At 42.2% G+C, this 19,366-nt stretch overlaps 2 protein-coding genes across 13 annotated transcripts; both read right to left on the minus strand.

The window, feature by feature from the left end:
* Window positions 1-4,732: 4,732 nt before the first annotated feature.
* LOC117845056 (uncharacterized) lies at window positions 4,733-7,872 on the minus strand. 5 transcript variants are annotated; one of them, XM_034725933.2, is made up of 4 exons: window positions 7,689-7,861; window positions 6,843-6,914; window positions 5,952-6,048; window positions 4,733-5,862 (listed from the first exon to the last, which is right to left on the minus strand). In XM_034725933.2, exons 3-4 carry the CDS (start codon window positions 5,963-5,965, stop codon window positions 4,902-4,904), a joined length of 975 nt encoding a protein of 324 aa, XP_034581824.1. In that variant the 5' UTR covers window positions 5,966-6,048; window positions 6,843-6,914; window positions 7,689-7,861; the 3' UTR covers window positions 4,733-4,901. The 5 variants fall into 5 exon arrangements, 4 of the variants coding, with proteins under 4 accessions (XP_034581824.1, XP_034581822.1, XP_034581821.1 ...); XM_034725931.2 differs by having other exon boundaries at window positions 4,733-6,048; window positions 7,689-7,860; XM_034725930.2 differs by having other exon boundaries at window positions 4,733-6,184; window positions 7,689-7,860.
* A 2,344-nt stretch (window positions 7,873-10,216) lies between these two features.
* Window positions 10,217-18,542, minus strand: LOC117845961 (sterol 3-beta-glucosyltransferase UGT80A2). 8 transcript variants are annotated; one of them, XM_034727054.2, is made up of 15 exons: window positions 18,345-18,486; window positions 17,387-17,744; window positions 16,862-17,028; window positions 16,063-16,342; window positions 15,237-15,348; window positions 14,971-15,141; window positions 14,731-14,794; window positions 14,141-14,198; window positions 13,623-13,800; window positions 13,197-13,327; window positions 12,158-12,260; window positions 11,998-12,074; window positions 11,684-11,731; window positions 11,434-11,583; window positions 10,217-10,648 (listed from the first exon to the last, which is right to left on the minus strand). In XM_034727054.2, the coding sequence occupies exons 3-15, from the start codon at window positions 17,002-17,004 to the stop codon at window positions 10,460-10,462; spliced, it is 1,704 nt and encodes a 567-aa protein (XP_034582945.1). In that variant the 5' UTR covers window positions 17,005-17,028; window positions 17,387-17,744; window positions 18,345-18,486; the 3' UTR covers window positions 10,217-10,459. The 8 variants fall into 8 exon arrangements, with proteins under 8 accessions (XP_034582945.1, XP_034582946.1, XP_034582941.1 ...); XM_034727055.2 differs by having other exon boundaries at window positions 16,063-16,305; window positions 18,345-18,483; XM_034727050.2 differs by lacking the exon at window positions 17,387-17,744 and having other exon boundaries at window positions 18,331-18,542.
* Window positions 18,543-19,366: the final 824 nt, after the last annotated feature.

Raw genomic sequence — 19,366 nt, forward strand, 5'->3', positions numbered from 1 at the left:
AGGAGGAGTTCGACCGCGAGCCCGAGCCCGAGGACCAATACCACGAGCAGGAGCTCCCGGAAGGCTTTGAGAACGGCAAGTCCAATCTCACCCTTGATGCATATTTAATACCCAGTTTTTCAGACACAACCTATTGGCCTGTTTTATAAAATGCATGTTGTTTTATCGCAAGACATGGTTGGATAGCCACCCCTTGATTGTTATGATTATTCCTTGTTGTCCCATATTTATCTCTAAATATGAGTTGCTCTGTTTAGATGATAAATACTGCTAGAATGCTTAGGAACTCATTATCCAAATTCAATCATGACTACATCTATTTATTCGGTAAATAAAGGTGTGAGTGTGTTCAACTGAGGTGTTGGGTTTTCGGGTGTAAAGAGAAGTGGTGGATGAGATGGATGGGCGTTTCTCGTGTGGAATGCCGGGTTGTTGGGCTCGTACCTTAGTGGTTGAGCAGAGTTGGGAGATATCCATCTTGTCATGGCTAAGGACCGAGTTGATGTGTCATCCTGCCTAATTCCATCATCGTGCAACCACTCGACCGTTGTATGGGTAACGGCTTAGCATAAACCCCACTAGCTAAACTGCTAGGCTCCAGGTGTGCTGGTGAGCAACGGGAGCCCTTGGAAAAGGACTAAGCTCTTGGTGACTTAGGTCCCGGTTTCGGCCCCGTGGATGGGTTGCTAACCCCTTGGGTGCTTCCGTGTTGACTAGTCAGTGTTGGCTAAGGTGGGTAATGGCTTTGTTAGGATCCGTACTGTCACTAAGGTGATCGTGTTACGGTACCCTACTTGTGGGAAAAGTGTACAACCTCTGCAGAGTTAAAACCTATCCGGGTAGCCGTGTCCACGGCATTGGACGAGTTACGGCTCGGTCACACAACTAGCTTTTGGGGGATGACTGGTATTTACGGTGTGTGTGGGTGTGTGGAATTTTGGAAGTGTCCGGCAGTTGTGCCGTGCGCTACGGCGGACGGGGAGTCCGGTAGCGATAAAACTTGGATCCTTTGTGTAGGATCAACCCCACTTGATATATCGTTTATTAAGAAAATGTTTTCATGAAACTTCTTTAAAATGAAACCCTGCATATGTCGAAAATTCAGCTTTATTGCAAATAAACCATAGCTATATCCTTGTTGATTCATATGCATATTCTTGTTGTATCCCCCTCCGTGGATGGGGTTGGACTTGTTGAGTACTTTTGTACTCACCCTTGTGTTGTTGCTTCAGAGGAGGATCCGGACTTCGTCGCCGAGGACTTCGAGTAGGAGGTTGCGTCTGCACCCAACGTTGCCTGCGGTGTTGGCCCTTTTACAGGATGCTTCCGCTGACGCATAGTTCCGATTGCAGCCCGGAGTCCGACTGGACTGCAACTTGGATTTGTATTGTTATCGCTTTAGTCTTGCTTTGGGTGTGGCTTGCCCGCCCGCTCCTTCGGGAGTTGTACGGTTTCTGAACTATCTGTTGAATAAATGTGTTATCAGCCTCCTGGGACTGATAATTGGATCACATTTAGTCTCTACTTATGTGGGGACGCTTCAGGACCCCCTCCAACACAATTCAATTCAACCAACACATAGGATGTAGGATATTACGCAATCTAGCAGCCCGAACCTATCTAAATCATATATCTGTGTCCATCTTCAAGTTCCTGATCTCGGCGAGCCCCACTAACCAAAACACTACCTCGAGCAGCACCCTCAGTAGGTTGCCGGGTTAAAACACCGACACTCTATGCTTATTTTTAGTTTTTGTTGTTCATGTGTTCCCGGATAGGTTGTTGGCGGCTCATGGAGCTTGGGAGTCGCCCTCTCGCTGTCGCCACAGCTGTTGTTGCCGTCTTCCTCGTCGGTGTCATCAGTGGTGTCCTCTTGGTAAGTTTGAATAAATCCAAGTTCCTCCTTCATCCCCAAGCATATCTCTTCCCCCTCGCATCCACCCCCCATCGTCGAGATCTGTTCTCCGCTCTCCTCGATTTGGCCGTGGTTTTGGCTCTGGTTGCAGTGCTTGCAGTTGCTTTGGCTGCCTGCGATGCGCTTGCTGCTGGTTCTGACCGGGTTCAGGTCGATTTCACCACCTCCGCCTTCACTGCCATCCCACCCCCAAGATCCAAAGGAGTAGTTTATTTGCTTCTTGTCTTCTTCAGTTCCTTGTAGATCTCCATTGTCCGTCAGGTTGCAAGCCATCCACCGGCTTTATAGGCGTCGTTCATCTTCCTGCCGATGACGGATTCAACTTCATCCTCGGTTCGCCGGCGGTGCTCTTCAACCACCTCGTCTGCATCCACTTCAAGCCTCTGTTGTGAGGCTCTTCCGCAATGGCCCCAAGCATCTTTCATGGGTCCTGATGGACGTCGATGCCTCTGGTGGCCATCGCCGGCGATCTTCTCGACGGCGGCAACGGTGCTAGTCTGCAGGCGACGCGTGGCCAGCTCCGTCGTCTTTGTTACGACGCGTGTAGGTGTGCGTGTCCCCCTTGGGGACTGGGTTGTTATTGGCTCCTCTGTGGAGGGCCTCTTTGTAAAACTGCTGCTCTTTTAATATAACGTATGCTTATTATAAAAAAAATATGTACATGCCCAAACCAAAAAAAAACGAGAATAAACATAGTAGCTATTTTTTCAAAAAAAGGGAACCACTAATGCCATTCAATGCGTACATGCCCAACAAAAACTGAGAACAAACTTGGGATGCCGTGGCAAAACATCCATTTGCTTGATCTTGGCATTGGTCTGCCCTAGTGTAAACAACTAGCTTCATGATAACTCATTTTCCGTTTTCAGGTTATAGTATCAACTCTTCTTCTTTTTTTCTTGAGGTCGAGAGCACGTTGTGTAAATAATTATCCACTAACATATATAATAATATTAGATCTTTCAAAGACTTGTGCAGATTTGTTTTTGCCAAGCATGCTATACATTCTTGGCTTGTTGCATATGCACTCTGAACAAGTTGAAGCTGACAAGGCACCTTTCAGCTGTGTTCAGCATACAATGCAGACACAGCACGCAATAGGTGCAGACATGATCACATGACAAGGGCAGCTCACAGCCGGCAGCCGGCAAACGTGTGCCTGCCAGATTCTAATCGCAAGCTGTCCAACGACGCGTTGCCACTTTCAACTGAAAGAAGCGTTCATCCACTCGTGCAAGAAAGCATGAGGCTTGCAAAGCTGAAAGTAGAACTGCAAGCAGCGTTCAGGAGAAGAAACAATCAAAAGGAGGCGCAGCAAGGTGGGGTTTAGAATTTGTTGCCAAATGTTTAAATTGTTTTTCTTTGTTCTGAGTGAAATAAAAAAAAGACACTAGCAATCCTATAAGAGGCAACTAAGGGGTGTTTGGGCTCTAGAGTCCCGACACATCGGATGTTTAGATACTAATTAGGAGTATTAAATATAGTCTAATTACAAAACTAATTACACATATGGAGTCTAATTCGTGAGACGGTTCTATTAAACCTAATTAGTCCATGATTTGACAATGTGGTGCTACGGTAACCATTTGCTAATGATGGATTAATTAGATTTAATATATTTGTCTCGCGAATTAGCCTAAAAATTCTGCAATTAGTTTTATAATTAATTCATGTTTAGTCATCATAATTAGGATCGAACATATAACGTGATAGGACTAAATACCCTCTAAACAAAGGGCCCTCTCCATATAGGAGTACACGGAGACCCCATGGCCCACACACGTGACCAGCCATCCGCCTCGCGCAACGCCTTATCCTCTTCGGCTCTTCGTCCTCCTTGCGACCGCCGCGTCTCGTCTTCCCCCGCGACTCCCGCTGGCCAAACTCGCCCGCCAGCCCCACACCACCAGCCTCCGCCTCGCCGGCGCCGGCGAGGACCGCCCTGCTCCTGCCCTTCCCCTTCTCCTCACAAGCCTCAAATCCCCCGCCTCCCCCGCCGCCCCTCCCGGCTCCGGCGACGCCATCGCCGCCGGATCCGCCACCCACGCGACCGCCGCCGCCGCTAACCACTACGACACCGACGCCCCCGCCATCGACCTGGCCCAACCGGCCTCCTCCACCACCGTGGCGGGCGCCGCCCGCCGTTCCGCCCACACACCACCACCACCGCCGGTCCGGCGGCCTCCCCGGCCATCCCTTTAGACCCGGCAGCTGCTGATCCCCCTCCCCAGCCCCAAACCCCCAACCCTAACCCCAACCCCAAACACTAACCCGAGTTGAGCTCGCCGGAGTGCTCGTCGGTGAAGAGGAAAAAGTGATTGGCCAATTTGTTACTTCGTTGGATCAATTTGTTACCTATCTGTTTTTCTTGCCAGTTTTGGATTCGATTTTTCCTCGTCTTCCTCGTATACTCCATATCGGGAGGGCTCTCGCGTTAAGCTGAAATCGAGAGCCCTCCCGATCCTATAATGTCAGACCATTGCAGTTTATTTTACTGTACTGGAATCTGTTGCCACGCACTGCTGCTACTTGTACGACCTTCAGATAAATAAGGATGTGGGAAAGAGCAACAATCCATTTGAAACTTGTAACCTATATCTTCACTTATGGCCGCATTTGTAAGAAACATCATGAAAAATTGAAATTCACGACACGTATGAAGGGACGGACGCATTTGTATCTCAAAACGTTTGAGAGGAGGTACAATACCTCAACGAAGGCAGGCACGTATAAAAACAAATGTCTACCTCAAATCATGTGCGGTTGTAACAAACTGAGACAAGCAACCCAAGAAATGAAGCAACAAGACACTGCAAGTGACATTCAAGAGGAATATAACTTTTTGCACCTGGGATAGATTGTTTCACATAATACACAGATTAAATAAACTAAAGAAATAAAACGTAGTCTTTGCCATTCGTATTTACAAAGATAGCTTGGGTGGAACCACCAATGAATTTCTACAGCAGAACTGCTACTGTTTCCATCAGTAGTGGCTTCTGTGCGTGTACCGCAGCCGCTGCCGCCGGCTTGGCACCAACGATGGATCTATGCTCCTCCCTGGATCTCGGGTATATGACCGATCCAGAAACGTGCGACGATAGCCACGATAATTGCTGCGATGTCCAGAGTGGCGATTTGAGAAGCCAGGTCGCAGTAGACTCTGCGTCCTTGGTTGACGAATCCCCTGCCAATCTGAATGCAAGCTACGCCTATTGCTGAACGAAAGCCTGGGTGAAACTCTGTTGTTCTGTGGCAGAAGCCTTGGCAAATTACGTCTTTCATCTGGCCAAATGCTAGGTGATCCTAGCGTATCATTTGCCCAAACACTTGGGGAATCAAGTCTGTTACCTGGTGATTCAGCATCACCTCGATCTGACCACCACTCTTCACTACTTTCATCGCCAGAGTCTATGTCTGGAGACATGTCATCTCTAGTTTCAATAACGTAGTCACCAACTATTATTGCCCCAGGTATCTGGGATCTGATTGCGCTAATGACATCACCAACCTCTTGCTCACGCTCAATGCGATCCCAAGTTCTCTTCCTTGACAGATCTACATGAGCAGGCTTTGTAAGAAAGTGTGCATTCCTAGCATGTTCGCGCAGCTGCTCATAGGTACCAACAAATTTGCAAGAATCATGGGAACAAGTTCTCAACTTCCTGTCCAGATACTGTCTCACCTCTCCAGCAGGGATCCAGCCAGATACAGATCCTCTACACAGAGGGCATTTCACTTCAGCAGAACTTTGCATAGCATCATGACATCCCCCTATTACAACACTTCCTTCTCCTATAGATAAGGCTGGGTTTTCGTATTCTTGATAGTTAACAATCTCAGGCTCAGATCTAGATATGCCATCTGCATTTTGGCCATTGTTTGCATTGGAACGATGAGATGCTTCATTATCAACATGTCTTCCAGGTCTTGGACTCCGTGAACGTCTGGAAATGATATTATAGTGAGCTCTTGGTTGGACAGTTCTGATATTGGAGTTTGAAAGCACCGAATAGGTTGAGTGTGAAGCAAGGACCTTACTATCACCATTCATTTTTCTGAACCGGTCAAGGCAATTAGAGTGTCGATGGCTTGTGTTACAAACGTAACATCTGCAGCCATTCTTGTATGAACTGCATATAAGTAAAACAGCATTGTGGGGTTGCTCCATACAAATAGGGCAAGAAATCCTGTCCCATTCCATATGCAGAGCAGTGCGTGATGTGACTGTAGATCTGTTACTTTTCTTACTTGTCATCTTGAAACCAACTGTGTCGAATTCACTTAATCGTTAGAATTGTTAAAAAATGATTATCGTGCCAAGTTAAGAATTAAAGAAGTTTAGAGAAAAAAATGGTGAGAAACATGTTTTTAATGTAGGAAACAGTATTACTTATTAGATATCAAAAGCATATGTTCGTGCCAAATCAACATTCGAGATAGTTTAGCAGGTAGAATAATTTGCCCAACAAATATTTTGGTTCTAAGGAGAGTATTTTGCTGCAAAGAGATCATGCCTTGAAAAGTTATAAATCATATTCCTCAGAAGGTAACAGAGCATAAACCAATTGACAAAAGTAACTACATTAAGAACTAGAATCCAAAGAAGATCAGAGAGGATGTGTAACTGCTGATAACAAACACAATACTAAAACGAGTCATGAATAGACCATGTACTAACCATCTATTGTTCCAAAAGACAGGCAAAATCTTACTACCCAAGTAAACATATTCCAAAATAATTACATTAGCAACCCCACTGACACAGAAAAAAGGACAACAAAGGCTGACAATAAGAAGTGGTCTTATTGAGCACATTTGTTTATAACAAAATAAGCAAGCAGGGCAAATGTACAGAGAACCTACGAGATCTAATGCATAAGAATTCATTGAAGATTTAACTTGCACACAGAAAGTTAGCACTAACCTAGAAGCAGTTGTATGTACTGAACACTTGAAATGGATCAAGAGCGGTGATGATATTGGAACAATTTAATCCCTGAAATAATAATGTGTACACTGTCAGCAATAGAGGATAATGTTACTAGCCACAACATGCGAATCAGATTGCAGTTAAATATTGTTTTGCTCAATTGCGATACTGATCAGAATACCAAAAACATCCTAATGTTGTAGCAGAATAAAATAATGAAACGTATTGGACATTTTCATGGCTGCAGTTGTCTATAATTGACAGACAATCCTATCAACGGGAACCATAGAATGCGAGCAAATTCAATTACAAGTTGCCAGTCAATAAACCAAACCATACACTCCACAACACAGCCTACAGCACCTGATGAGCAGAAAAATGTGATCAAATATGTCATCCTGCAACTAGTAATCCAGCATGACATAATCAGTTTATATTATGTCGGAATGGGTCTAATGTGCAGATTAAATCTACTTTATAACAGTAAAGACCAAGCAAGCACAATTTGGCCCCTAAATTTCTAGATCGAGCACCAACAATCACCATCCGAATTACCGAAACCCCCAAATAATCCCCAAACAAAGCATAGCCGCACCCGCACGCACGGCGAACCACCGAATCGCCCCCCAAATCATCGAAGCCCGCCAGCCCCAACAAAGCGGAATCAACGGAGCCCGATCCCCCTAGGGCCCAACCGCAAAATCATCCCACCGAATCGATCGATCTATCCACCTACCAACAACACGCACCGGCGCGGATCGATCAGGAGCATACGGCGAAACGGCCGACAGGAAACATGGCCAGAGGAGAAAACGAGGGGAAAAGGGTGGGAAATTTTACGGGGGGTTTGACGAGACGATGAGCCGGATCGTACGGGGCTCTCCCCCAACTTTAGCAGCAGCTGCCTTCCCTGGGATTCCCTTTCCGATTTCTTTTTCCTCGCTCGCGGAACAGCCGCCTGCCTTGCGGTTATATAGGCGATTGCGAGGGAGGAGTGGGGAGGATTGCTGTTGGTGGCTGCGGTTGGTTTATTTCGCGGCTTCCCCCAGTTCCGAGCGGTCCCGTTCCGTTCCGTTCCGTCGCGCCGCGGCTGCGCCTGCGCCTGCGCCTGCGCGCGGGCCCGGGTTAGTCGGTCGGGTGGGCCCGTCGTCCTCCATGTCACGGGTCGCACTGGCAAGGGGGCCCGCCGGCCGGCGAGCGAGCGAGGAGCTAGTGGTCCACCGTCCACGGTCTCCGCGCTTTCGTTTCTTCTGCGTACGGGGAGGGACGGCTTCAACCAGGAATTTCGTTCAAAGAAACGCGCATGGACGATCGATGCTGTTTTCTTTCCCTCCTCTACCGTTCGGATGGACATATCTTTGACGTGCTTCGTGCTAGTATATACAGCAGTATGTTATTGCTTGGGAAACTTGATTACGGGGTATGTTTGGATCATTCCGGATCAGCTCATCTGGCAAGCTAAACAAGTTGTTAATCTCCAAAGATTCGCCAAAAGGCTCAGTATGATCTCTCAAGTATTTTATTTGTATATTTAAGTTCTTAAACTCTATATTCTTCTTTGTTTGGAGTTGGTCATTGGGATGACCAGACCAACCTTGTTGAATCTTATGGGACTATAAGTTGCGCATTCGTCATTAATCATTTTCATTAATAAAACCAAAGAAGTCGTACCCTCTGCTAGATAAAACCGCAAAATTATAAAAAAAAGAATAAACTCAAACTTTCAAAAAATCCTTCCAAATTTAAAAAACAATGGTTAGACTAATCTAAGCATTTACATTTTCATAATTTATCGATATTTTTTTTGAAATTATAATTTTAATATGATGCATTGGATTTAATTTAATTTATTAGAGTATTTTAATAAAATGAATATTTTAAACTTGATTTTCTAGATTATTTGTATTTTTGGAACATTTTTGTGAAGCTAAATTAAATCTTTGCGTGTTAAAATTTATTTTGAATTTAAATTTTTAAACTATTTTTAGATTTATAGTGAATTTAATTAATTGTACTATAAATAAATTTTTAACTGATTTCACATTATTATTTACATGTGTTCCTTTACATGTTAATCAGATGATAGTATATTTAAATGGTGCAATAGATGTTAATATATTTTTTAAAAATATTTTTAAAGTTATTTGGACACTAATAGAATACTTTTTGTGAAGTTACAATTTAAATTTTGTTTTTTGGACTTGTTACAAAATTTTAGAATATTTTGGTGGAGTTAAAATTTCAACTTTTGACTGAACACTTTGAAATTCTAAGGAAATAATTGGTTCTTGTTTGTTTTCTTCTAGCACTAATATATGTACAAAATTTTGTAGAAGAATGACAAATTTGATTTGAAGAAGATGTTGGTCCTTTACATGTTAATCAGATGACAATTGTTCAGCCTTTGAAGGCAATATACAAATCGAAATTTGTCATGGTTGTTTTGAACATTTCCTTATACACGTAACATATTGCCAATCTTTATAAAATTCTCTTCATTGTCTTGCAATGTCAGTTAGCAGTTACCCATCTCAAATCCAAACAATCAAGATGACAAATTTTGCTGAGATTTCACTAGTAACAGCAAGGTACTAGCATGTTCCTGGTTTTTTCTTCAAAAACCAATTTTTAAAATCTTTGATTTTCTATTGTACTCCATTCATCCCAAATTATTAGTCGTTTTAGCTTTTTGCATCTAAATATATTTTATATCTAGATGTATAAGTAAAAGGTGGGACAGAGGGTGCAGAAGAGTTCTCAGACATCCAACGATTGCTGTACCAGTTGCCCGCACAGGGCATGATAGCTGCTCACTTTTAGTTATGTAATCTAGAGATGATAAATAATATGATCCAGTATTTCAGTTTTTTGTAACTCTACGAGGGTAACCATTCGAAATGCATAACTCGAAAAGACTAAAACCTAAAAGCTAGAACGCAAACTGAATATAATACTTGGGGCAGTACTTCCTTCGACTTAACCGTGGTTTGCTACAGCAAAAAGAAAAAGGGAAAAAAAGAGGGTGATGACAAAAAGTCACAAAGCAGCTAAGTTAGGGGCTGTTTGGATACGAGGCGCTAAACTTTAATAGTGTCACATCGAATATTCGGATGCTAATTAGGAGGACTAAACATGAGCTAATTATAAAACTAATTGCAGAACTCTGTGCTAATTCGCGAGACGAATCTATTAAGTCTAATTAATCCATCATTAGCAAATGGTTACTGTAGCACCACATTGTCAAATCATGGACTAATTAGGCTTAATAGATTCGTCTCGTGAATTATACTCCATTTGTGCAATCAATTCTGTAATTAGCCTATGTTTAATACTCCTAATTAGCATCCAAACATTCAATGTGACAGGTGTTAAATTTTAATAGGGTGTTTCCAAACACCCCCTTACCCTGTACACACAAATCACAAGCTATATATACATCAACAACAAATAATTACAGTATATGTAGAACGAAAAACCTTATACTATATTCTTTCTAAGCCACCACAACAATTGTAAAGACTGAAAAGGGCAGCCAATGTTGCTGATTGCCCCTTCAGCATGTGGCGCAACAACTGTTGCCGTGATGTCACAGGATCAAAACAATTGCAGAGTTAGGAAGCAATGCCAAAACATCTCTTTACAGGGAGAAGGAAGGGGTGCATGAAGGTTGATGGTGGCGCGGTTGGCACCGTCTCAGAATTCCTTTGTCGCGGAAGATGTTTCAGAAAGGATTTAACAGCCCCATCAACACCGTCTTCTGATTCAATTGCCTTTGCTAGCTCAACAGCTCGTTCCTTTACCTGTCACCAAATAGAGTGAAACAACTCAATACAAACTGAACTTTCTAGAGCTTTCACCTGTTATCCTAGAACTTCCATGCATCTTCATAAATGCTACTTTTCTTGCAAATAGATGAGTCGTCCTACAGATGAAGGGCATTTGACTACTTTCTTGATCCTTGTGCATAAGTCTAAATTACTATTTTTTCAAACAAAGGGAGTATATTGGATACTACATTTTCTGTCCACTTAGTTTTCAGTTTAATGTTGAAATGTAGATACTACAGGTTGCAGGTAGCCTATGCACTATTTTCATGCACAAGGTCGTTCATATGATCCTTAAGCTTTCCATCCTGTATCTATGTAATGCTAAACTATAGTAGTTTGATAGGAGTCATGAATAGTAATAGGAACACATATACATATTCCAAAACCATACACTGGCTAAATTGAGTCACAACGCCACTATAAAAGTTAGTGTTTATGGAAAACTAAGAACAATAACCATTGACTAAAAAGAAAATTAGTGTGATGCATGTATGAGGAATTTAAACATAATATATTTGCATAAACTCCCTACAGATTGGGATGTTGGTCAAAAAATCAAGTAACAAGAAGTTTCCAGTCAAACCAACACCCGAAACTTAGGCATGGTGAAAGCAAGAAATATACAGGGCCACCACTTTATTTAAAAGATCATAGTAAATGTTGCACAAATGCTTCTCTGTAACAACAGCATTAATGCATAACTTGACATAACAATAAACACTGATCAGCAAATAGCACAAAAATTGTACAATGTTTACCTTTGGATCAATCATAAATTTGATTGCATCAACCAGTGAATGCAATTGTAATTGCTCCACAGGTACAGGTGGTGCTCCCAATCCCCTGGCATGCACCATGCTGCCCCAAAAGAATTGATCACCAAAGAATGGTATGATGGTAGTTGGGCACTGCAAATTAGTGGTAATAAACACCATCAGTGGGACAACACACACACGCACACACAGCATCACAGAGTACCACAGCAAATCAGTGGTAATTAGAGTGTACCGCAGCTTTCAGACCAGCAGCAGTGGTTCCGGCACCACCATGGTGTACCTGAAAAGACAATGGCCGGGGAAAAGAAAAAAGAAACCATGGTCATCAATCAAGATTAGTGCATTATTGAAACAGTGCTATATCACAGCACATAAGAAAAGTAGACCTATTTCATAGATAAAAAATAATAAAGGAATGTCAAGCACATTCACTGTCACAGTGCATGATTTATTTCAGTCCCAAGTGCACAAAAATACAAGGAATATCACTCGCATTCGACTATCTCTGTGGCCCTGTTGAATTAACTGACCAAAAACAAGCCTTACCACAGCCTTGCATTGCAAAAAGAGCCAATCATGTGGAACATTGTCAAGTACATATACAAATTCCTTTGATTCTTCCACTGGAAAATAACTTATAGTTAGACATGCAAAGGATGAAAGTGTAGGCTGATATATCAAAAGCTAAAGAACTATTATAACTTACAATTTCCAAGCCCACCCCAGCCCTTATTAATGATTCCTCTCTGCCCTGTAATTTCCAGTGCTTCCACAATGATTTTTGTCAACTTATCTGGTTCTGGAATCGGCTGCAAATACAGATCAAAAATGACAAAAAAAAAATGTGTAGCAACTAATTATTAGCAAGGCCAAAGCATTACAAGATAATTGAGACAAAACTATAGTGAGATTTTCTCTTGACATAGAGTGAATAATGATTCCTTGTAGGCATTGTACAACAACAAATATCCATGAATATCGTGCACACAGAAATATTTAATCTCAGTTTCAACTATGTAGATGAGGTTTAACTTCTTCAGTCAAGTCAAGCCTAGGCATGCCTGGATCCTTTTTTAAGAAAATGTAAGCTACAGAACGTGTTGGAATGTCTTCTAAGGATATACTTCATCTCACGAATTCAAAGAAACTCAGCTTAAGAGCAATCTAAGGATATCAAGGTCTAACTTCATGAAACTCAACTTATAAGAATGATAAAGTTTTCAAGTCAATTTCTCAATCTACATGTAAGGAGTTCCATTAGCTATGTTTTTATGAGGCAAACAATTTTGACCAATATGATTAGCCAGGCATATCAATCTTCAACTTGTAAAATGCCACTGAAAATTGTGCACTTGTGAAAAATGCCACCAATTGTGAGGCTGAATGGCTGACATATGTTCGCAGCATGCTTGATCCTACATGGAGACATCCAGTGGCATTTCCAAATCTTAAAACTGTGCAGTCCAATTTAAAGGTTCATGCAGCGATTGTGAGCACATGTTTCTTTCACAGGATTCATTTACAGGCCAGCTCCATCCAATAACAAACCTACCAACTCAACTTTCCATCGGTTCCACAAAATAGAACTAAGAATGGGCGAACATAGAATAAACAGTATAAACAAATAAAAATCATTCAGCCAAATAGAAACACAGCAGAACTTAAAGCACAAAGGTGACTTGCAGATAGTAACAAAAATAAAAGCAGCAAAATGCATTGATTTTGAGCACTAAATAAACACTTACAAGGCTGCCAAAACCGATGTAAATAGGCTTGTCACCACTCTCAAGCCACCTCAAAAGTGGCTCAGGAGGCTCATAATTTGAAGCAAGATCAAGGAAGCAAAATCCAACGACATCAATTTTAGGTCCCCAGTCTGAAAAAGAGGCGTGGGTCAACTTTTCAGCAGATAAAAAGATCATTTAATAACAGCAGTAAAGAACTAACAAGTTCCTGCCAAATTTAGTTACTGAAACTGGCAGATGTGTTTACAAATATTTATGTGAGCTCATTGAATACAAAATAGAAAGCGAGTATGCTTGGTTTGAATGTCAAAGCTGCATGACCTTCTTTATGCACAATAATCTTGAGGCAAAACAGAATGTACCAAAGTAGTTTTCATATTCTTGTTAAATTTTGACTGGTGTCTTATTAGAGGACGAGATACAAACCTTTTGGTTTGGGGACAAGGTAAGGACTCCAGATATATGCATGAGGAATATCATTTGAATAAGCATGTGTACCACTTAGGTAAGTAACTGGTCTTAATTTCAACTTCCTTTTCCGGAGATCATTTATCATATCCCTTATGCCAAGCCAGACAAAAGAATCAACAATCTGGTATGAAAGCTGTAACCAAAGTAATAGTCAACAAGTGCACAGGGTACCTTAATTATCTCTAAACAAACCATGAGGAAGTCTATCAAAAGACAAAATGTCTGCTCGTAGCAGCTCTATCATATTACAAAGTTAGGGCCTTGTTTCAATACAAAGTATTTTGGGGCTTTTAGAAAAATATTACGGGCCTGATTGGATGTCATAGTTTTGTGAAATCATGGTATCCAGAAAGTGTACAGAAAACCAACATTGCTTTTGACCCATACCAACCAATTAGTATAAAGGAAATTTACAAGTATGACTTGTTTTCTTTTCTTTATGGATCTGAACATATGCAACAACATTAACTTACTCGATATCCTGCAGATTGCTTTACACGTGAGAAAGGATGTGGAAATTCACAGGTAGGCCTGGCAATAAAAGAAAGAACATTAATAACATGCTTGAAATTAAATCCTAGGGCTTGTTTGGTTCGTGCCCAACTGTGGCTAACAAAAATTTCACTAACCAAAATTTTGGCCAAGGTTTTGCTTGCTAACATTAGGAAAACATCTGGCAAAAAGAAATATAGAAATGAAGCAAATGGGCATGGACTTGCCACTATTAGAGTATGTATAGCCTATGCATGTGATGTCCGTATGTTTCTTGTACACCAAGCCGTATGGCTCTATATATATGAGGTCACCCCCCCCCCCCCCCCCCCCCCCCCCTCTTCCTAGGGTGTGTGGTGTTTTCCCATCTACTATCTCTCTACAGCCACAATTTTGGCAACCATTGGCACAAACCACATGGATGCCAAAAGCCCAAAACTGTTGGGGATAGCCAAACTTTGGCAAGGTAAGTTTGGTCATAAACAAAAAAAAATCCCTTAAACAATCTTAATATCCAAGAGGGGAAAAAAATAAAGTGGAGCCCAAGCATCTGGATAGAGAGAGAACTCACGTCCAAGGCATTGTGAAAATTATATGAATTGGTATATTGAGAGCCTCTGCCACATGTACATGTCCTGGAGAAGCACTAGTTTAGGTTAGCAGTTGAACTAACATAACAAAAAGAAATGCTCTAAGGTTTTAAGGCTACTCCCTCAAAGCCAAAATCCTGTCCCATTAATGATCCTCCATTGTTATAATTGCAAAATCAAATTGGAAAATAATATAAAATGGAAAAAAATGAAAAGATTACCATATGCTGCTGGATTAGCTATTATAGCATCCGCACTGAATGAAACGCCAGTATCAATGTCTGGATCCTTGCAAGCAGGAAGCAAGGAGAATATGATGTCCCTAATCTGCTTGCGCTGGATAGGAATTTCTGATGGAGTTGCGGGCAAGAATCCTTTATTCTTAACCATGTCTGCTCAAATTACCAACCCTGTACTGTTAAGCAAGATCTATTTATAGCAAGTTCCAAGGTGAAAGTGCCAAAAAAGTAAGAATATATTCACATACATCCAGCAAGAACTTTTGGATCTCCACCAAGGGGGTAAAACTCCAATCCAGTAGTCATCACAAAATCCTTGAAGTTGGCATGGGTTGCTAGTCTAACGCGATGACCATAGTCCTGCCAACAAAAGTAAATGTTACTAGCTTTCAAAAAAAAAGTAAATGTTACTCCACCTTGAACATAACATAAATAATACATTTTGCAGTTCTATTTGGTGAAAGTCAGAAAGTCAATAATTAGTATGCTGCCCTCCTTGTGTTATTCAAATATTTTGTGCCAGCCAACCATGATGTGTGCATGGCAACAAGTACCAGCTCACAAAGAAGGCCCAGGCATCCAAAAGTGGCTGAGTTTGTTTGGCACACTTAAAAAGATATTCGCTAGTTGGTTTGTTAGTTTTCTTAAGGAGAAAATATTGGAGTTTGTTTAGCCAAGGTTGTTACTGCCACCTCTATATATAGAGCACAGCAGTTTTATTGAGGATTAAGCAGAAATAAACATAAGACTCAGAGCGTCCTGCAGGGAGGGTGAGCTCAAGTTTATACCTGCCCATATGTGCCTATCTCCACCAATCTAGCCATATTTTTTCTCGAATAAGAAAAGGAATAGGGATTACAAGAACCCCCCCCCCCCCCCCCCCCAACACACAAACAAAACGTGCACCACAATTTCAGAGCCTATTTGATTACGACATGCTCTAAATTTAGCTAGCTTATTCCTCAAACAAAAAATAGGGCCAGATCTACAGGCACATCTCACAACCAGCATGAATCAACATAAGTTTTAGTGAACAAATCATAAAATATCAAAATAAACCAATAGCATGCCCACCTGCAACCGTTTTCCTATAGCTATGAATGGCTGCACATCTCCTCGCGTACCAACAATCAGCATAACAATTTGCATTGGTGGCCTGTGCTGCAGATCTGAAGAGTCCAATGGTTCCCCACCAAAGGCCACATTGTGGTGATTCTCCGAAGGAAGATCAAGTGATGCAGCCTCAAGATTAGTGGGGATATCAACAACTACAGTTCCATCATCTTTCAGTGTAGCCATTCGACTAAACAATTTTAGCTGCAACGAAAACAAACAGGGATGCAACCGGTACAACCTGTCATTTAGTTAGAACAATTACAAGATAATAGATGCAATGCAATAGGAGGCTGATAACTAACTACGAGAAATGAAAATTCTCAGGCAACATTAGCGGTGCTAGAGACTAGTTCGAGTTGCTAGAAATTCTGCAATGGTTACAACTGTCCACATTGCTGAGTAGTTTCGCTATGCACATAGCACTATAATATACTGGAACAGTGATGAAAGCATGCAGATGTACGATTTCTTTTCCTTAGGAAAACATTTGCATGTTTCAGTGCCAAAAGAACAAAAGACTCATATATTTTATCACACATGCAACAGTAATGAATCACAACGGCATGCTCTATGAAAGATTGATAGGTTGGAAAATTCTGGGAAAGTAAAACTCAATCCCTTACAATGTGCGTTGGTTACTAAATATAGTCCTAAAGTCCCTAGCTAGGTCTGGTTCATAAGACAAGAGTCCAGATCCTAGAAGGTTTAGTAGTCCTAGCACAATACGTCATCCAACAAAGATGACAGATTAACTTACCTTCTTTTTAATGGGTATCTTCTTATCCAATGTGGAGGATATTTTTTTGCTACATTCGGGTGCAGATCTTTCAGAATTAGACAGCTCTGAGGATGTCTCAGAGCATTCAGTATTCTCCATCTCGCTGGAGCTTGTACCCTCATCTTGTGGTAAACAAATATTTGACACTAGAACAACAAATTCCAAACAGTTACAAAACCAATAAAATTGAGCTTTTTTAAAGCATTTGCATACACAGTATATAGCTAAAAGCTCAAATGAAATGAAAAAATCCAACCTAGTTCACCAGATAAGAACCATTAACAAAATGAACAGCTCAAGAAACTAAAACACTGTTTGTCCTGATCTCTTTACTTTGCAATAGACCACAGTTTGTCTATCAAATTATCTCACTAAACATCCAATTTCACTTTCATTCAGAATGGGAGAAAACTGATGGCAAAAAAACAAGCAACACAATCAGGTAAATGAAGTGTCACATAACTAAAAATTAAAAGATTAATCTGTAACACCACGATGAACAACCTTTGAACAGAGGAACTACCCATGGGTGAAGATCAGAGTGCACCACATGAAGGAATCCACATGTAGCAACAAACACTGCAAGGTAAATCTTCAACACATCCAAACAATCACAAGTACGAGGTGCCCCTATTTAGTGTTGATCACTTAAAGAGAATGGTACAGTGGCCATCAGTAGCGGACCCAGGCCTTGGGCTTGGGGTGCTGCAGCCCGGGCCTGGTCTATAAAACTCTAGTATTTGCATGTGTTTTGTGGGGCAAATCAGCTTAGCAAGCTTCAAATCAGCCCTAGTATTTCCATCTAAGATAGTTTTACATTGGACCAGCCCTGGCGTAGCTGCGATTCTGGGTCCGCCCACCCCTGGTGGCCATAAGGAAAAGAAAACCTGTCATTTTTAAGTCTGAGGACAAAATGTCAAAGTCTTAACTACTGTGCAGCCAAAGGAATCAAGGGGGACCAGGAAGGAAAATTCCCCTGCACCCTGAATCTGTCCACTTCTACCAGTTTCTCTTCACCGCAAAAATCAAACGGCCACACAATAAGTAGAAACAAAGGCTCCTGCTCCGCTCCCTCCACCTCCTCTCTTTTCCGTCCTCCCCCCCCCCCCCCCCCCCCCCCCCCCCCCCTCCTCGGTACCGAACAGGTTGACAATCCTCAACGCGACAATATTCGCCAAAACCCAGCGACAGGCCTGCATAAACCCTAACGCCCGCTTCCAAAATTGACAACTCCAACCCAAGGCCAAGGTTTCGGGCAACAATGCCGCACCGGTACGCCTCCGTTACCAAATCGTGCGAGTCAAAAGAAAAAAAAAAGATCACATCGGCCTCCTAATCCGCCGCCGCTACCGTAGACATAGAACGAGACTAGCTGAGGATTCACCGAGACGAAGTAAGGAGACTAACAGAAACTCCTAAAGCGTCTGACGGCGTATTAGAAGAGGTACCAAGGGGGGCTCACCGGACGAGGAGCCGACGTCCTCAGCGCCGGCGCCGGCTCCGCTGGCCTCCTTCATTGGCCACGGCAGAGGATTCTACTCACTCCCGGGAGGAAGGCCTCCTCCAGAATCTCCCGCGCGGGCCTCGCGACGAGAGGGGGGAGAATTGTCGGAGAGAGGAAAGGGGAACGCGGACGGTAGCCTTGTGCAGTTCTGCTTCTCTGGGAAGGAAGAAGACGAAGGCCCATGGGCGTTGGGTTGGTACACGTGGCGGGATCTGGGGGAGGAGACGTGCGCGCCAGCTGTGGATCCGACGGTCAGGATGCGCCGCGGACCAGGTCAGCGTGGTAGTGGTCGATTGGCGTTGAGGTCGGTAGAGCGGCCGTCTGTTGTCGTCGTGACGCGAGAGACCGGTTGTCGGCGTGCTGGAGGGAAGTCAACGTCGTACCTGCCGGTAGCCCACGCCATGTGCAACAAGCTGCGTCCACGTTACCGACCATGGGTGCCATGCCAAGCCCAAGCATAGGTTGTCTTTGCTTGTAACATGAAAATTCACGAGATAATCCCTATTTTACCAGAAGTCAAACTTTATTAATTTTAATCAAATTTGTAAAACAAAAGATAGAAAACGCTTGGTAGTGTATTTATATGGTACAATAGATGTTAATGTATTTTTCTAAATATGGTTAAATTTAAAAAACTTGGCCTAAAAAAATCAAAGTGAACTACAATTTGAAATTGAGGGGTACATATATAAAAGCATTAGGAGAAGAAAATACTTGTAATAGAACGAAACCTAGGCAGGAGAATTTTTTTTTTGAAACGGGGCAACACAATGTTAACATACGAAATTGTAAGATTCATGTGATTTTTTTTACGGATCAAAGTCTTAAATAAAAATATCTCACCTGAAATTGAACGCTAGCTCTAGGCAGGTAGGCTCTTTAAAGTTAAGAGTTTGTACGACTTTCATTCAAAAAAGAGTTTGTACGACTGATTAAGAAGTTCCAAAACAATGTGAAACAATATCTTCATGGTGATAGTC

Source organism: Setaria viridis, chromosome 2, assembly GCF_005286985.2.
Source record: "Setaria viridis chromosome 2, Setaria_viridis_v4.0, whole genome shotgun sequence".
NCBI classification, from domain to species: Eukaryota; Viridiplantae; Streptophyta; class Magnoliopsida; order Poales; family Poaceae; genus Setaria; species Setaria viridis.